General features: G+C 34.0%; 1 protein-coding gene across 9 annotated transcripts in view; it reads left to right on the top strand.

The window, feature by feature from the left end:
- LOC129917094 (alpha-protein kinase 1) overlaps window positions 1-20651 on the top strand; it is a 303161-nt gene that overhangs the window by 267101 nt on the left and 15409 nt on the right. For all 9 annotated transcript variants that reach the window (XM_055997430.1, XM_055997432.1, XM_055997431.1 and 6 more), the window contains exon 5: window positions 17129-20607. In XM_055997430.1, the coding sequence (XP_055853405.1) occupies window positions 17129-20607 (3479 nt within the window). The remainder of the gene's footprint in view (window positions 1-17128; window positions 20608-20651) is intronic.

The raw sequence follows: 20651 nt of genomic DNA, 5'->3' as shown, positions 1-20651 counted from the left end.
TACTGAACAACTGTCAGAATTTCCATGATAGATTCTGTCAATTTCAATTTTTTGCTTTCACGCAAATGAAAGGGAAAATTAAAATACAAATCCATTTACAAAAACTGTTATAAATTGCTCTATACCATAGATAAACAATACCAAGATGCCTTACTTTCATCCTCCAAACAGCATTTGCTAACATTTATTGTTTTTGTAAACTCACAACAGTCATTTTTTATATCGTGCTCGAATTTAAACATGGATTGAAGTTACCAAATAATTAATATAAATTCTTTTTGTTATAAATTGTTTGTATGTTTTAATTAAATTATGTTTTTTTTTTTTTTATTTTCAGGTTCGTATACTTTGGAAACAAAGATTCAATCAAAAGGAAACGGTAAGAAAATCTTAGGTTCTTATCGATTTCGAACAAAACAAAAACATGTGAGAACATAAAATTTCATAAAAAAAAGCATTTCGCAAACACTGAGTATGGCATTATCACATAAAGATTTATTAATCGCGATTATTCTTTTTGTCAATGACCAACGGATGATCAAGACGCTTCCAATAAAACCTCATTTGTCCAATTATATTAAGTACTTTAAAAGTTATAAGGGAATATATGAACTTTTCAACATGCATTCATATGAATTTTAAAGATCTCCGGCTCCATAGACTGTACCTCCCAGTTTTCTTACTCTACAACACATTCCTGCAAAATACTAAAAACATGTAAACGCTCAAGTGTCGTAGTTAACTTCATTTAAATTTAAAACTAGTCAAGAACATTAAAAAAAAACCAGTCCCTCACTCTCTAAAACTAATAACTCTTCCATACTTGAGTTTCATCACATCCTTGAAATGTCACACCAAATTGATGATGATACTTTTTACTATGCCCTTGCAAGTGGTGTAATGTGTGTATGCGCTGATATAATGACTTTTTGAAGAGCACAATCTCCTCTCTGTCTCTGTGTCTCGAAAGGTAGGTACTTCAAATGCACTAAAACAATGTTAAACATTATTGCCAACCATCAACAATTACCTCGTCAATTTGCATTAAACTCGTTTCTTCGTTTGTCCTGTCAGTAATGTCAAAAAGCACAACAAGCATGCATCAGTAGCAGTAGCAAGTAAGAAAACAGCAGCTTTAAAAGAGCCCATCACCAAAGTATTAAAATGTTTCATGTTTTACGATGACAGTGTGTCATAATTTCCACCGTTCATTTCCATTCTCGAAATGCATTATTCACCGTCATTCCATACAATCTCCGCCACCACTGCGCTGCGCTGTCTCCCCAGCGTGTTGGTGGTGGCGGCAAGGTTTCACCTGATCGCAATCTTTTGCAAGTACTCAAAGCTAGAAAGAAATCTACAAAAAAAAAACATTTCGAGTCCACTATGTGTGATGTTAAAGGTCTGTTGCTCTCTCATAATACAACACAATAACAAACAATACAACGAATAACTTTTCTGACATCTACTCAAAAAGTTCGATGCATAATTCAAGAGAACACCCGTCAGTCTATTGTCATTCTATTCAAATTATCATCTGTCTTGAAAGAATTGCGGGCCCCCTTCGCATTCAATTGGTCTCCAATTCTCAAGACAGTTCTGTTGTCTGATGACGACCAAGACGACCGACGACAACGAACGTCTGTGTTTTGAGGGTTGATTGTTCGTTATAGCTGATATAAGTACATAAAAGACGTGTATTGTGCATGCTTTGATATTAATCGTCAGTTGACCTTTACAACAATTTTCCCTCGAAATGAAATGAAATTAACAACAAAAAAAATATGCAAAAACAATAATAAAAAAATTGGCGCAGCACGCGAAAAAAGTGTCTGGCCTGGGCACTTGCTGTGTCAGCGGACTTAATTGATTCATATTTGAGTTCATTCTTTTTATACTTCTCTCGAAGTTTTTCATGTTTTTTGTTTGTCCACTGTTATATTCTTTTCCTACCCTAAGGGTCTTGTCAAAAAACAAACTCAGCCAACCGAGGTTCAATTATATTTAAATTTCTTTTTTGCCACCCTGAACTTGCACTTCTGTTATTATGTGTATTAAAACAGCAGCAAAGCAATCCCAGTGTTATTCTTTGCATGGACATTGTCTGCTAGAGCGGGCTGAGGAAAATCATGCACTGTGACACTTAAGAAAAGTGCACATGAGCGTGCTGTAATAACTTTTAGATAATCTTTTTCTCTCTCTTGTCGAGAATTACCCCACAGACTCATTATCCTGTTTCGAATAACATATTTCATTTAAATGTGTTTCCTTCATGATTCATGAATGAAAAAAAAAAATGAAATAAGGTGTGCGTCATTTTTTTAAAAGGTTGACAGTGGTTCGGGATGGAAATATGGTGACAAAATTCAATGTCTTTAGTAACTTTCAAAGAATTTACCAGATGTTTATTAGAGATTGTGTTATTCTTCAATATTTAGTGTTTTTTTCAACGTTATAAATAGTTGCTCATTTCTGGTATACTTCTTTTAGCATCAGTATAACAGTTAAACAAAATGGTGAACAATTCCAAGAAAAAAGAAAAAGTTTTAAACATTTTTCCAGCTGATTTTATTAGAGTATTGTCTTGTCTTTCAATGTTTAACGTTTTCTTCAACCTTTAATATAGTTCCTCATATCTAATATACTACTTTTGCGCCAGTATAACAGTTTAACTAAATCAAATTGGTGATAATATCAACAATAATAGAACTTTTCATGAATCTTTCTGCTAACTATAAGATTATTGTATTGTACTAAAATGTTTTCTTCATTGTTATAAATAGTTCTTCATTTTTGTTATAATACTTCTAACGCCATTATAACAGTTTTAAAAAAAATCTAAATTGGTGAAAATTTCAAACAAAAAAAAAAAAGATTGAACTTCTTGAAACCAGTCAGTTCAACAAAACTCTGAATTGGTGAATATTCAAGGAAAAATTTGTTTAATGAATGAATTCTAAATTCCGACACAAGATTTAAGCAAATTCGGAAATTAATTCCTTCAATTACTGAAAAGTTACTTCTGATACTAGTATAACAGTATAACATAAAACTTACTGTGTTGTCCTTAAATGTTTTCTCATTGTTATAAGTAGTTCTTCATTTCTGGTATACTACTTCTAACGTCAGTATAACAGTTTTAAAAAAATCTAAATTGGTGAAAATTTCAAACAAAAAAAAAGATTGAACTTCTTGACACCAGTCAGTTCAACAAAACTCTGAATTGGTGAAAATTCAAGGAAAAATTTTTTTAATGAATGAATTCTAAATTCCGACACAAGATTTGAGCAAATTCGGAAATTAATTCCTTCAATTACTGAAAACTTACTTCTGATACTAGTATAACAGTATAACATAAAAATTGTGATAATTGAAATCCCACTTCTGACACCAGTGCAACAACATGCTGAAATCCAAAAAATTTCAACAAAATCCTTTCATTACTGAAACTGCGGTATAACAGTCGTTGTGTTCGAATCTTTTCAATTCTTATGCTGGAAAAATATTTTTGTAGCTTCGAAGCACAAAACTTCCCACTATGTATCCTGCAGAAGACATAAAAGTTTATACAAAAAAAAAAAAAATGACATGTCTCGTAGGTAAAATAGACCATTATGACAGTTTTGTATATGTGTACCATTTAACATCCCTGTCACAAATTTGAATCAGCTTTCATTTAATGATGACAACCATGACAGTGTTTAATTTAGACAAAAAAATTCTTTTCAACATTATATTCTTTATTTTGAATATGAGAAAACACAGAAAAAACACCTGGGAATTACGTTGTTTTTCATTAATCCATTTGTTTAATGTGCAATGTTTTTTTCTATGGAGCTTGCTAGGAAGAGAATAAAAAGAAAATCCTTTTGAAGTTTTTCTCATTTTGTTAAAAACTCGTATTTGGCATATTGTATTTTCCTTGTCAATTTTTTTTTTTTTTTTTTTTTGTTTGTTTTTCTTCCTTATACTACCTAACCTATAGTCATTTAACGTTCATTCAGGACTTTGTGTATATGATGTTTTATTTTTTTTTAGTATTTTGTGTATGTGGTTTACCCAAATTAAGTCGGAACCTTATACCTTTCACTTTAACAATAGAAAAAGTGGGAAAACATTATTTTTATTTTTATTTTTTCTTTCTTCATTTTCTTTTTCTTCTTCCTTTACTCTTGCTCTATAGTAGTCGATTTGATGATGAAAAAAAATACCTCCTCGTCGATAAAGTGGTAAAAAGTTTGTGAACGGAAATCCTTTGGGTGTGTGCGCACAGCATGCACTCCAATAAAAATAAGGAAAGACTTATAAAAGCCATATATTGCGGAAAAGAGGCGATGCACTCTGTTTGGTTTTTTTCTTTTTTATATTTTTGTTGTTCCGTTTTTTTTAGGGTAAATGGAAGTTCATTTAAGTGCTTAATCTTGTTATGTTTTCATTGTAGATGAGTTGTAAAATGTTTAAGAAATTTATATAGGTTGATATTACCTAATGCATTCACGAACAGGGCGGATATCCTTGAAAATCTATTGAATGTGGAACATATTTTTGTATAAACACACACGAAATTTTGATAGTTATATTGTTATACCTACTGTTATACATAAAAATTTTACCTCAGAACAGTGATAGGTACAATACTTTCCGAAAAAGAAAGAGAGAGATAAAACTGGATTATAACACTTTTTCAATTTTGAACATGCGTTCTTAAAGTGTTTCTGTTGATTCTACTCCAATAGAGCACTTGACATTAGGAACAGTATCACATTCAACAATTAAGTAAATAAAACAACACTTATCGACAGTGACACTTCCCATGTAAAACTAACATGGCTTACCGTCCCTAAACTTAAGTGTTGAATTTCTGGTTTTCGTTATACTGTTATACTGTTTTTAAAGCAATCGAGAGATGCAATTTGTTATACTGTCATACTGTTTCACAAACTGTATGTATGAGAGGAAATTTATGTTCTTGTATTACTGGTATACAAGAACAGAATATAAGAGATACGGTTTGTTATACTGTTATACAAGCAATTGTAGCTTTGCCTCAGACACTTTGACTGATTTGAAGCCTTCACCACATGGGTAAAAACGCATTAAATTAATGAAGCATCGTTTTATTATAAAGAAACGTAAATAAGGGTCAGTTTCAAAGCCGTGACAGTAGTGAAATATTAAAAGCCGATATTGGAAACTTTAGTAATAGTTCCCAGTTAAAAATTATATTTGCCTCTCAGTAGGTACCTAAATTTAAGTCTATTAATTTAAATATAATTTTGCTTCAGTAAATAAACAAATATTAAAGAACAGCATTTATTATGGTCGTTTTAAATTAGCTGGTGTGGGTCCTATTTATACCACATATGAACGTTTTTAAAACTTATAACACTCGATTTTGCAAACCTATTGAAAGCCCTTTAAACCAATCGCTGTCTAGGGACTGAATTCATATACTCAACAGATTTTAATTAATTTTTTTTTACCGTACTTTACAAATCCCCATAATGTAGGTATATTACCATAGATATGGTCATTCTCCTTCCAATTTTTTTTCAGGGACTTGGTCCATTGCATTCAATAAATTTTCAACTTATTTCATATAGTATGAGGAAAATTCACAACAGATATGCGCTATCTCAAAAAAAAAAAATCAAAAGCTTTGAAAAATCGTTTAAACCAAAATATCCTATCGAAATTCGATTACAGATTGAAAAGCAAACTGCTGCCCTCTGTTCTGTAAGTCCCTATAGACCAAACACACAAAAATCATTTTATAAAATCTCACATACATATAAGTAAAATTCGACTCGAATGAATAGATGCATTTAAGCAAAATGGAATATTTTACACTACACATCATTTGATTGGATTTATAACAGTTTTGTTACTTTTCAGTTTTCTTATGCAAAGTTTTATTATTCTATTTCTGAAGGCTCAAAGAGGATAATTTATTAGAAGCATTGCATAGAACAGTTTAGGTATAACAGTTTTCTCTGTGTTTGCCTTTGCTGTCAAAATCCATTTTTTTTTTTTGCTTTAATCTTTTCTCTATTTCTAATCTTTCTCATTTCTGTTCTGATTTATTCAAAGCATTGTTTTTTAAATGCAGAAGTGTTATAATCAGTTTTTTTTTCTATCTTTCTTTTTATGTATACCAAGATGCCTTAGCGCACAGATACAATTGTATTTATATAACGCTATGACCGCGGTTAATTTAATCTTACCTCACTTTTTTAAAGATAGACCAGACGCTCGTTTTTCTATTGTATAACAGTATAACAACATACAAGTTGTACCTATATAGGAAGAATTCAAGATATACAGAATACCTACAAGTACAAGGTAATGTGCACCCGCCATTTTGATGACGTCAAATGTATTATAAATCGAATGTGAACAACGCCTTACAGATTAAAGGCGGGTATACTTGAATGTGTTATCTATGGAAAGCAACAAATACAACACACTTCCATAGACAAACAACTACCTAGATTGGACACTTCCGTATGTTTAATCTATGGAAACTTCATATAAAAAAAAAAAATGTTAATGTTACAGATAACGTAACAAAAACAGAAAGAGATAGGATAACGAAAATCTGAGTATATTACCTTGTATTTGTATCCTGTATATCTTGGGAAGAAGTCATGTATTTCTAATGTCGTTTTCTACCAGAGTAAATAAGGCTATACATTCTGTTGAATATAGCCTCTTATAAAGATCAGTGGATTTAAAGATGACACTTAGCGCCATCTGCTGGAATCACGTAATATGCGGTTACTTTTACAATTTACTGAAAAAAAATCAAAGAACTGTCAAAAGTGACATTTGAACATCTATCACTTTTTTTATTTATAAATTGCAACTTCATTTAATTGACATGGAGTGTATACATTTCTGACACTTGGTATATATAGGTACCAACACCAAAACGCACCATTCTGCACTTTGGTCGCGATTTTACACTGCGGCAGCTTTTGTCTGCTTGATTATTATTTTTTTTTTTTTTTACCATTTTAATTGACATTGAAGCTTCGTGTGTACATAACAGCACACACCGCACATCTACACCAGCGATGATGACGATGACGACGTTGCGTTGCAACAACAACATTCCTATCTGTTATACAGGGTGTCCCACAGTCACCGCCCCAAACGAAAACCATGGATTCCTGAGGTCATTTTAAGTCGAAAAACTTAACAGGTAATTTTCTCGTTTTCGTCCCGTTTTCGAGTTACCACGGTTTTTATGATTTTTGTTCTCTTTTCCCTTATCTGGCTTTATCTTTGCCAAAGTACGTTTGATTTGAAAAATTTTGTTTACAACCAATCAAGAATTTATTACAGTTTTAGTTTGTCTCAAAACTTTTTTTTCTGCGGACAACCGTTTCTCCACAATTTTGCATCAAACACAATTTTCTTCGTTTTTTAAGTTGTTTTTTACACTTTCATATCATTTAAGTCAAAAAAAACACGTTAATGAGTATTAATTTTTTGTGCTTTTTATTAAAGCCCAGTTTATTTTCATAAAAAAAATAAGTTTTATTTCATAAAAAAGGCTACTGAAAGTAATTAAAAAAAATAAACAAACTGAGTGAATTAAAAAAAAAAATAATTTTTAAATACAAAATTAATTTAAATGAATTAAAAATTTTTCTGAGCTTTATCTATTTATTCTTTTCTTAACCACAATTGCTCAGAAAAAGTTTTAAATTCATTTAAATTAATTTTTTATTTAAAAATTATTTTTTTTTACATTCACTCAGTTTGTTTATTTTTTTTTTTATTACTTTCAGTAGCCTTTTTTATGAAATAAAACTTATTTTTTTTTTATGAAAATAAACTGGGCCTTAATAAAAAGCACAAAAATTTAATACTCATTAACGTGTTTTTTTGACTTAAATGATATGAAAGTGTAAAAAACAACTTAAAAAACGAAAAAAATGTGTTTGATGCAAAATTGTGGAGAAACGGTTGTCCGCAGAAAAAAAAGTTTTGAGACAAACTAAAACTGTAATAAATTCTTGATTGGTTGTAAAAAAAATTTTTCAAATCAAACGTAGTTTGGCAAAGATAAAGCTAGATAAGGGAAAATAGAACAAAAATCATAAAAACCGTGGTAACTCAAAAACGGGACGAAAACGAGAAAATTACCTGTTAAGTTTTTCGACTTAAAATGACCTCAGGAATCCATGGTTTTCGTTTGGGGCGGTGACTGTGGGACACCCTGTATATATGTATACGTATAGATGTGCCGCTGAGGTGCTATAAGTATATCAAAGGATTTCTTTCATTGACGTTTCGTGGCAACGGCAGTGTTGCGGAAACAAGGTTCACTCAATATGCCTGTTTTATTTTTTCCTGCCACATATTAATATAGAGTGAGTGTAGAAGAAGAGGTCCTCGAAATTAAAGGACCTTCCCTTGATTGGGTTGGCTTGGCTGGTGTGTTGGTAATGACGATGATGATGATGGTGCTGGCGTGTATAGTATATGCCTGCCATGTCATACAAACGCAACTCGACAGAAACAAAACAAAAAAAAAACATTTCCATTTAATCCAGTGCACCAGGAATGCAGAATTTCACTGCCGCTTGTGATGGTACCGTTCGTGGTGGTCCTGATCCCAGGTCCCCGGGTCCCAGTGTGGCATTACCAATGTTGGTGCTATTGTTCGCTGTGCTTCTGATTATTTCTGAATTACTGAAACAATAACAGCACCCTGGCACAATGGCGCTTTGGTGTTGGTAGGGTTATAGTGGCCTTTCACTTCATCATTCTCCACCTCATCGACGCTGACGTCGTCGTCGTTGTCGTATTCGTCGTCGTCGTATAGTCGTCATCGACAACAACAAGGTGACGACGACGTTTAATGCCTGGCCATTGTTATTGCACACCAGAGCACAAGGTTCATTTATATTTGGTCTTGCCCTGACGACAGGGCACAAAAGCCTTCTGGTGGTTATGTGATGGTGTATAGCCAGAGCCAGGAATGGAGCGCGCGGTGTGACAGCATGAGCAGCAGCAGCGGTGGCGGCAATGACGACGACGGTGCGGTGGTGCCCCACTCCATATTGGAGTTAGCTGGTATGCGCTTATAGTGTTTCATTTCCATGGTTGAGAAGTTTCAATAAGCCGACATCCTACCTATGGGAACTATACACAGTGCATCCGGTATTGTCGAGAAACAGGCACAGTTACTGGTACACCTTGCATCAAACACTCGAAAAAAAAGAAACATTAAAATCACCCACCTTCATGGCTTTCAGGTCCTTTGATTATATGCATGGTATATACCTTCCCAAGCTACCTATACAAAAAATTGCATCAGGCTTTTTTTGAATTTTTATAGAAAACATGCATAAAACATGGCTAATTTGAGAAAAGAAATTCAAAATGTTGCGAGGATAATGATGTCCTTATAAAAAAAAAAAAAACAATAAAGAAAAAACCCAATGAATCATTGCAACATGACTTTCCTCAAAGAAAAATAAAAACAACCCAACAGGCTCAAGGGGGGGGGGGGGGAGGAGGTTGAACAAAGGAAAATTGTTTGTTTGGTAAATTGAAATGCATTATTCATCTGTTTAAGCAAATCCTTCAAAAAGACCAACAACAGGAAAAATTATGAGGTTTTACATTCATATCATTGGATTGTGTTTTGTGAAAAAGAAGAAAAGGTTAACTTTTAACACGATACTCGACATTATGTGTTTTCAAAGGAGGCTTAAGAGGTTTTGCTTTATAATAACTGAAAAAGATCAATATTACTTTGAAAGATATTGCTTCTAAAGTGTTTCTTTAGATCTTTTCAGTTCAAATGTATTAAAGGGCTAAAACAAAGTGTAAATATTTAGCCGAGAATACATTTTTGACACTTTTGAGGTGAAAATATACAATTTTAGCTGTCAAAAATTTTTTGACAGCTGAAAATTCATCTTTCATTTTTAATTTGATCTTATAGACGGTGTTCACATTGGCCTCAGTCAACCGACTCATTTTGACGTAAGGCCACACCGTCGTGTTCAGACACATACATAAGTAGTGTGAACACTCCATATTCATTTTGACGTTTGTAGTTGTCATAATTCGTATAACATAATTAAATGTGTCGTTTGAATTCTATTCCAATTACTAATCTTAATTGTTTATTTCAAGAAATCAAACACGAGTTTGCAACTTTGTTTCAAAATATTTGTTTGTAACGGTAGTATTCGTTGACATAACACAAAGGAAAATGTTTTTAAAAAAAATTATTTGTTTTCTCGCTCCAACCTTAAGGCAAGATTGGGAAACTTCAAATGTCAAAATAGCAAATATCAAAAAGATCCTAAATCTGTTTAAAATTTCTGCCTCACTTCGCCATCTCTTTCTCACCATAAAGTGCGAGTGAGAAAAAACACAAAGACTTCAAAATGAGTCGGTTGACTGAGGCCAATGTGAACACGGTCATAGAATCACAATAACAATTTCAACCAGTTGTCAAATTAGAAATCCATCGGAATAGGGAAATAAGCTAATCTGTCAAATCTGACAACTCTTTTTTTGAAGAACATGACAGATATGTACAAGTTTTAAATTTAATAATACACTGGTCCTTAATTAAGTTTCGTATGAATTTATTAGGTAAATTGTTGCTGACTGTTTAAATATTCTTTTTAAATCTGTTCGCATATATGTAGATGCCTTCTAAATAGAAAAACAAATGTCAGTGTCTTCAAAGTGAACAGTTTGACGTTTGAGAAATTTTTTCTTAAAAAAACCCTATTCCCTTATTTGTGCCCTCATTTAAGTACTTTCCAACTGTTATACAATAGTTGTACTATAATTCGTATAAAATTCTTGTAAAGTCATAGGGTCAATGTGGGTAAATGTAAACAGGGGTAAATGAAAACATGGCTCATAACAAGCTTCAGTTAAATCTCTTTGATGCATACATAAGTACAAATCGCGGACGCATGTATCTTTTAACTTATACGTCAAGCTCATTGCTGTCAAGAGAGAATTCATTCCACGAGCGTATTTTCCGTGAAAGATAATTTTTTAAAGTGCCAAACAAGTCGTTAGTCTTTCAGAAAAATTAAATATTTTTGCAGATTCAATTAAGTCAGTATAATTTGCAAATACTTTTTTGGTTTTAATTTTGATGTAGATTCTATGTGATACAAGCAAATTTTAAAATACAGGACATTTATGTCGATTTGCATGTGTTTACATTTACCCCAGAATATTTTTCATAATGGGTAAATGTAAACAACGTATTCTGGGGGTAAATATAAACATATAATTTTGCTGAAATTATTGGTTTTAATAAAAATAACGTATTTTAAGTCAATTACTATTGCTAAAGTGCCGCGGAGTCACATTTTAAAGTAGCCAACACCATCATTTTCAGTGGATGATGTTGCAAAATCGGTCTCTGACGTAAAAAAACAAAAAATCTGACGTTCGGAGCTGCTCAGGATGCATATTGGGCGCCTATATAAAGAATCAAAGGAAGAAAACAAAAACTTTTATTGGAATTTGAAAAAGTTTTTGTCAAATACCTTCTTGAACGTTTTTCAAGTTGTTATCCATATGATAAAGGGGAAATTCTAAATTTTAAACCACCGTTTACATTTACCCCAAATTTGTAAAAAAACACAAACATGGTGGGGTATTTGTAAACATGCCATATTTGACAGTAATGTAAACAATTTGGGAAATATTTGTTTATATTTATAAAGAAGAAGTGCCATCATTTCATATTTGCATTTGAAGATACCATTCAAGTTGTTCCGTGAAAACATATAAAAATCTAAAGTCGGAAGAAAAAACAGACATGAAATTGTTTACATTTACCCACATTGACCCTAAACAAGCTAACCAACATAAAATCTATAAATAAAAATGAACCAATCAAAGAACCTTCTGGTACACCATTATTGTTTTCTCCTCAAATTTATATATAATTGGATTCAAAGCCTCTATCTAGGGTTCAAAATTATTTTTTATTCAAATTAGCTCATACTTATTAACCCTTTTGTCAATAGACCTCATTCAATTTCTAATAATTGATTTGGAAGGATGTGACTTCATATTACAACAAAAAATATTGAAATTAGAAAAAAAAAAAAACAAAGGATGAAAAACACATTGTCGTTTTGTCACAGCAAACAGCAGTCGTTCTTCATTTCAGCATTATTCAAAAAAAGCCACATGCCTCATACTCCAATATCACCTTATAGATTTATTAGCATCGACGAAAGGTTTATAGGTAGTTTGGTTTATTTGGTACCTATATGTATGAAAATCAAACAGCACACATTTATTGATTGAGGGTTACGTCAAAGTGCTTTAGTTATTCTTCACTTTATATGAATATAGTGCTATCGATGGGTAGTTAATAATAATTTCAATAATTTTTACTTGTATTATGTAGGTTGGTACCTTAAGGGGTGAGTTGTGGATTCAAGAACAAAAGTCAAATCGCCCCCTTCGCGCTTTTTAACTTTTGCTTCGAGGTTAAAGTAAAAGTGAGCACATTAAAAAAATAACCACGAAAGTTGCAAAGCGATTCGTATATGTTCCACCTTTGTTTTTATATAATAATTATTATTGTTGATATGAATATTCGCTTTTTTTTAACAGTGGTTTTGTGAAAGAAAACAGAACTTAATGAGTTTTGTGCCATGTCTCTTTGCTGCTTTTTGGTCCCACCCGTGACAGCTTAAAACTTTTCTTACTATCAAAAAAAAAAAAAAAATCTGGCATAATATTTCTGGGTCTTAATAAGTTCTGTACAACTATGAAAAGAATTTGAAAAGGATACAATGAATTTAGAGTACAAATGTCCCACCCGTGACTGATAAAAAAAACTTCTTACATTCAGCAATAATTAAGGCGGCATATTTTTTCTTTGCCTAGATATATTTCGTACCACAATGAATGAAATGGAAACAATAAATTAACGGTAAAAATGTCCCACCCGTGACGATAGAATACTCCCAAAAGTAGTTTAAAAAAGCAGATCCCTTTTTTTTATAAAATCAATTTCTATTGCCATAAAATCAAACTCTTAAATGTTTTCTTTTACTAAACGAACAAGAACAAGTTCATGCGACACAATAACCCTGCATATTATAATTTTGCATACAGCAAACTTCTTGTGCCCACAACCATATTCTACTTCAGTTTTTTGAGATTTTTTTTTTATTGTTTTTATTTTTGATTCCATTCTTGAATACATTTTTTTTTAAACCTCTTTTTGCCAGAGTGATTGGATTTTTCCCTTAAAAAAAATATTCTTCGTCGACGAAAACCATCCTGCAGGATTTTTGTGTGCAACCAAACCGTCAGCCAACCCCTTTTACTGCAGCATGTGAATTGTGTTCGGTTGGGTAATTCAATTTCTGTGCCTCTTCTCTTATCCGCTGTAACTAAATTGAAAATTTTGCGAAATAAAAAAATGGATGACTATGATTTTTTTTTTTTTTTTTGTTCGTTTTCTTCTGATTTTGGCAAAGCATCAGACGTATAGTTTTAGCTTAGGAAAGTTTTACCTCTATTATTCTGAGGGATCTAGTACACACAAGTGTCAAAAAGTAAAACCACCTCAAATGTCTGTACTATCAATTCTAGGTAATCGAAAGATTTTTTCTGAAATAAGAAATTTTCTTCACAACTGACATTTTAACTTCCATAAAGTATTAAAGAAGCTACTTTATAATTTCGACATATATTTTTTGATGTGGCAGAAGAACACTTTAAAAGTTATTGTTTTCAAAATAATGTCTCTTTAAGGTCTTAAAGAAGCTTAAGACTGCCTCAATACAGCAGCTAAAAAACTGTTAAAGAAATTTTACCGAAGTTCCTTCTTCATCTTACTAATCGAAGCTTACTTGCCGAAGCTTGATTCGGTTCGTTAAGAACTTATTGCAAGACTTTTAAATTACGTATGACTTCTAGAAGGTATTGTTTATCATAAGAAAATCCCTATATATGTCTTATAAAAGCTGTTAAAGAAACTTTTTTGAAGTTTCTGTTCCATCTAACTTCTAAAAGCTTACTTACCGAAGTTCGGTTCGGTAAGATTTATTGCAACATATTTAAACAAGTTATGACTTCTAAATGGTATTGGTTATTAGAAAATTGTTATAGAAGTCTTATAGAAGCTGGAACCTGTGAGTTTTAGGTTCGACTTACAGAGTTCAGTCTAAATTAAATAAAAAAAACAGTTACAAAACTGCGACAATTTTGCAAAAAGTACAAAAAATACTCCTATAATGGTTTTTGCTTTAAAAAGTTCTAGGTACACAGTCAATATTGCACCTTAGTATAAGCACTAAGCCAGACAAAAATGGCTTGAAACTATTTAAGCAAAATAAGATGAATTTTTAAAGAGTAACCTCTTTTGTTTAATTCAATTCGGCTGAACTGGGGGATTTTCTAACAAAGTCCGCGCCCCCAGGTTAAGTAGGTATAATATTTTCATAGACCTTCCTTCCTTATTCGTTCTTATTTCGAAGAAAATAAAGCATCGATTCCAGCCAGAGAGAGCTCTATGTTGTGTTGTAGTTTTTTTTTTTTTTTTTTTCTTCCTGTATAAGGAACAAAATAAGATTCAACATGAAATACGGATTAAAATGTCAAAGAACTTTTTCAGAACTTTAGAGGTTCAATTTATTTTGTATTCTTGTACTCTATGGTCATATCGTTTGGGGAGCGATTTTCTTCTTGTTTTCATGATTTTCCTAAGTTTATTACTTTTTATTATTTTTGTTGACTTGAAGGAGAATAAATTAACTAAAGCAGGCGATTTTGGGGTGTGTCTGACCCTTTTAGCCAGGGGTGGTCGGTCGCCGTCGCGTCATGTCGTGCTGTAGTATTGTACCCATAAACGTACAAGAACAATATAGTGGTGACTTTAAGTTGTGTAGATTAGTGTAATTCAACAACGCAACGGAGGTATTTATTTATTTACTTTTTTCTTTCTTTGAAATTATGCTATCCAGCTAGGAAGCACGGTGGGTCTGGGCACTAATGGACCTGTGGTATGATTATTTCATAATTTGATTTTATTAGAATGAATTATTTTACCTTGTTTAAGGTTTAGTACTTTGGTTTTGGTGGTGATTTTTGCACTGCGTGAGGGTGTAAACACAAGTAATGTGTTAAATTGTGCTTGTAGTTTTTTGATTTCATAAGTTTTGTGGGGTTTCGCCAAGAGGTGTTAATGGCATTTTATTCTTTTTTGAGTCTAATTGGCATTTCTTAGTCTTAACAATGAAGATTTATTTCGGAATCTTCTTTGAAACTGTGAGTCGTGGTATTTTTACCCGAAAATCAAAGTTGAAGTTTTCTTCATTTTCAAACAATTTTTTGACAGCGGGCCAGTTAGAAACTTGACATTTATGTCGTTTTCGATTGGTCTTCCGGAATGCTTCTGGATGCTCCTGAAAGTGTTTTATTGGCGTCAAATGATAGTTCTTCTTCTGAAAAGAAGGGAAATTCTCTTTTGATTTTGAAATCAGAATCCAGAATCAGAAGAACTCACACATTCATACGTTTTAAACGTCAAATTTGACAAACTTCATTTTTTGTTTGCTTTGATGCGATTGTTTTGCAAAATATAAAATTTAATTAAGTAAACTTAATATTTATTAAGTTTGCTCTTCCGGATTAACAATACCAAAACGACAAGAATCTTTTCATTTTCAGACAATTTTTTGACAGCTGTCCAATTAAAAACTAGAAACTTGACATTTAATTTACAGTATGGTAGGAAAATTAATTTGACAGATGAGTTTTGCATCCTGGTTATAGTTAATCTATGGTTAAAACTATTAAACCAAAACTGCGTTCATGAAGCGTTTATAACGGCTTAAGATGTTTGCTTCCAATTTTGAAAGGGAAAACCGGAAAAAGTTTAAACAAGCTGGAAATGTAAGCAGGGCATATATTTGACAAATCAAAATTTGAAATGACCAAAAAATAAGACTTGTGTGTAAACATGTACACGTGATTGAAGTTATACTTCTCATATTTAACAATTTTGATAACCAGGTGGTACTAAGATCACTAGTTATGTAATTGGTTAATTCCCTTGATATTCTTGCCATAAGGTAAATTTTCACTCTGTACAAAGGCCGGAAAAGAAGTATAACTTCAAAAATATGTTGGTACTTGATACATATCCGATCTGCCCAATTTCTCACCAATTCTACATTTCAGATATTGCCCGCGTTCTACGCAGGCCATCTGAATTTAAGTTCTGAATTTTAAGAGGCTCTGATTCCATACAAAGTTAGGTAACATTTGATTTTGACCAATCAGACCCTCTTAAGTTCAGGTGGCCTGCGTTGAACGCAAGGATTGTCACGCAATTGAAGGCGTGAATGACTTTGAAGACGAATCTTCTTTCGAACTCGAACTTGCACAAATCCGCTACCCGGATAGTATTCCTCACTTTTGTATTATTGAAGAAATGTTTTCCAACGCTGCCAAATTCTGTCTTATTCTACTTGTCTATTTCCGAGTGAAAAGAAGACAGTATACTTTCAGGCAGTTTCAAAAAATTTGCGAATCATCATCTCTAACAACCTCTAACAACCGACTGATTGCACTCACGTTCCTTCCTTCCAAACTCATGGAATCCCTGATCAATTTCTAAGCTAATGAAATATCACGTAAAGCCGAAGCTTCTTAATAATCGGCAGTATGACGCTCGCAGCAATATATCTGCTAGCTATCTAATAATACTCTGTTTATCATAAGTCTTCACTTCGCAAAATAAATACTGGTGTCCCCAGCCTTTTTTATTAAATGGTTCTAAGACCGCACTTTCAACATAAACTCCCTTAAATGATGCAAGAAATTCTTCTCCCCCTTAGACCTGGGTATTTCTATAAAACTTATATTCGTCCAAAACTGGAATACAATTCCTATATCCCTTAAACAGTGTACGTACACGTTATACTTAAGCCTCAATGCTCATCAGTTCAAATCACTAAACTATAGGCGTAGAGATTCTTTCTTTACCCGAACTACACGAATGTGTAAAAATTTAAAACTAATGTACCTACATCTTTTTTATCCTCTATCAAAATTCGTTCCTTATATTAATTTTTCTCGCTTTGTTTCTTTGCAGATGCAAAACGACGAAAGTTTACAGTTCCAACAACAAATCCGAATAAAATTCTTTCGGCGGCAGCTCAACAACAACAACAACAACAAAATATTAATAATCATCCTGGAAATGTGTATGCCTCAGGAAATAGTTCTGTTCATAGCAATTCTAGTCAAGTGGCTTCGATTTCTTCCAAATCGCAACACATGCACCAACAACAACAACAACAACAAATGGATCATTCACATTCATCGCCATCCCATAAACACTCAATTGAAGTTGTTCAAAAAGTCCAACAACATCATTCAATAGTGTCACATCCTTCAACGACAACTACTTCACATACCGAAGAAGTAGAAGTCGAAGAAGAAGATGAAGAAGAAATCGAAGATGAAGAAGAACCTGTTCCGGAAGAAAAACCCGAAAGGCAAATTGGTGGTGTTAAATTGTCAAAAACACCACCATGGCGTAAAAGCCAATCTGGCGGTTATAGTTCCGAAAATAGTAACGAACGAGTTCCACCTCTTCCAACTGCACATGAAGAATCTTCTTCAAAATGGCATTCAGCAACACCGCCATGGGAGAAAGCTAATAATAATAATAATAATGGTCAATCGTATGTGCCTCGTTTCTACACCAAAAATCGCCTCCTCACTGGGGTAACTAAGAAATTTCCAAATTTCAAAGATGATCCAAATGGTTATCTTACCCAGCAAACGGCTATGTTGCATAATACAATGATGAATTTTGGTCGAAATAAAAAGCTTAGCGAACCTACTGTTGAAGAGGTAAATGAAGAAGATGAGGAAGAAGAAGAGGAGGAAGAAGAAGAGGAGGACGAACAAATCATGGAAGAAGTACAAGAGGCGGCTCCTCCCACGAGCAAAACTGTGATTCATCAACAAAAGATACAACAACAACAACAACAAAATACCCAGCAACAGAGGCAACACTTGGCTTCTGTTGAGGATGGAAAAGTTCCACTTTACACTGAAAGAGTGTATACTAATGGAACAACTCATCCTTTTGCACAGCAGCAATCAAACTCAGAAATAGCTCAAAGCTCAAATGTTAGTTTGACAAATCAGTATCAGGCGCAGCAGCAGCAGCGTATGGCTGCTCCAGCGTCTCCAGCTGCAAATTCAGCAAGCCCAACTGTTGTAAATCATCAACTGCAGGCTCCATCTAGTCAACAACAGTACCATGTTGAACAAAATGAACAGATTAAAAGCGAAACGGTGGTGATGCCTCAAAAACGACGGCAATACTCTCAGGTACATCATCGACCTGAACCTCAACAGCATTTGACAACAACAATTGGTGGCCAAACGGTGACGCATTTCCCCAATGGCATGGTCCAAATCGAACAAAGTTGTGAAACTGTTCAATTGACCCAGCCGACACCAATGAAGCCTCAGCAACAGCTGCAGCTTCAACAACAAATCCAACAGCATAATCTTCTCTTCCGGCAAAATCAACAAATACAAAAACAAACAACTGGAAGTAGCAAGCAACAGAAGTCGGCTCCTCTTGTTGTTCCGGCTGCTCAAGAGTCACCAGTTTCGTCGAGCACGACATTTCCTAATCGTGCCACTCCCGAAACACCTCAACAACTCTTGTCTGATGCTTCCAAAGGCCCAGCCCAAGTCGGAGCTATTTCGACAAGTCATGAAAGTCCTCGACCATGTCCACCCTCGCCAGCAGAGTCTATGGAATCGACAAGCTCTCGAGCTTCGATCAAAACAGCACCATCTCCCAGCCTAGTGCAGAATTCGCACTCCGTTTCCACAAAGAAAATCGAATCGCAAAAGGTTACAAGGCAACACAAGCACCCTCAGCACTCCATGTACACTCAGACTACAGCGAGAAACACCATCACATCGGTAACAGCTGGAAAGACTCAAACTGCAACGACAACTTCATCGACTATCTCTGTTGAGCCAGCGAATAAAATCCAACACCATTCGCAGAAGCTGTCACCAAATAGTAGTCTTCCTGTGGCAAATCTCCAACTGCAACCAATCATGCGAGAGACAAACAACAGTCAAATAATCATGACTTCCACTGGTCAGCTAATTGTTATGCCAACTTCAAGTGGCATCAAACAGCAAATCAGTGGAAATCATCATATGATCATATCGAATAATGGAAATGATAATAATTCCTCTCTCGATGTCCAGCAGCAACTTTTGAATGCCACAACTCAAAATGGAGCGAATTCAAATGGTGGCATCATCATTCAAAATACTGGCAGTTCGAATAACTTCCAAATCCAAGGTGGTAATATTCAACCTACAACTGTGATCCTCAATAATGGACAGAATCTCCTTGGGGCAGGTACAAAAGTTCTAACCCAAGGTGGCAATATAATCAATGGCAGCCTTATATCTCCTAATAATTCTGCAATGCTTGGCCAGCAGACAGTTGTATTAAATACCCTTCCCAATGGCTATGTCATTCAACCAAATTTTGCCACAGTTGATGGACAAATGGTTAGTCAGATTGTAAATCAAGAAAATGGTACTACCACGTATGTCCAACAACAACAACCTCACCAACAACAACAACAACAGCGAATTATTATAACTTCGCCAGATATTAAGCGAAAAGCAAAGAAGAGAAAAAATAGTTCTAGCTCTTCGCCTTCAACAACGCCATCGAGTCTATCACCTCAACAATCTCCAACGATACAACAACAACAAACGACTACAGTTTTGCAAAATCATCAGAACAACGGTCAAACACAAATGGTTCAGATCTCGGCTGGACATCAGTATCCAACTCAAGGCTTTCAAATTAGCCCGAGTATACAAGGAATTGTTGTTAATAAAAATACTCAACAGACACAGCCTCAACAGCAGCTACTCTTCCAGAATGGTCAGATTATTCAACCTATTAATATGTTGGGGCAACAATTGTTGGTACCAGCTGGCCTGGTAATGACCTCACCCGATACAACGTTGTTGCAAATACAAAATGTTGGCGCTGCTTGTGGTAGTATTATAACACCTCAGGGAATGATGTTGCGAGCGGCAAGTCCACAGAATAAGAATTTCCTATCGCCCAATGCAGGCGGACAACAGTATATTATGGGGAATAATGGACAGTTGAGTCCGATCGGACAGCTTTATAGTACTCCAATGGGAATAATGATGCCATCGCAAGGTGCTGGTGGAACTACTACTTTTGTGCAGCAGAATGCAACTATTGTTCAGCATCAGCAGCAACAGCAACAAACTATTCAACAACAACAACAGCAGGTGCTGCAACAACATGCAACATCAATTCACCAACAACAACAGCAGCAGCACCAGCAACAACAACAAGTTCAACAACAAACGAATAATCAAACAGTAACTGTGATCAATAAAAGGATGTTAGAAGATGCATCAGGAGTTAATACCCAAAGGACGGCCGCTGCCAGTCCACCGGATACGACAACGCACAGTCCAAGGAGTCCCGAAAGGCCACCTAGCCAGAGAAGTGGAGGAAGTGATATGGTATGTATTTGAAGTATTTAATTTAGTTTTATATTAATGGTGAT

The sequence above is a fragment of the Episyrphus balteatus genome, chromosome 3, assembly GCF_945859705.1.
Source record: "Episyrphus balteatus chromosome 3, idEpiBalt1.1, whole genome shotgun sequence".
NCBI classification, from domain to species: domain Eukaryota; kingdom Metazoa; phylum Arthropoda; class Insecta; order Diptera; family Syrphidae; genus Episyrphus; species Episyrphus balteatus.
Note: the sequence above shows the minus strand (reverse complement) of the source record. Positions and strands in the feature narration are given on the sequence as shown.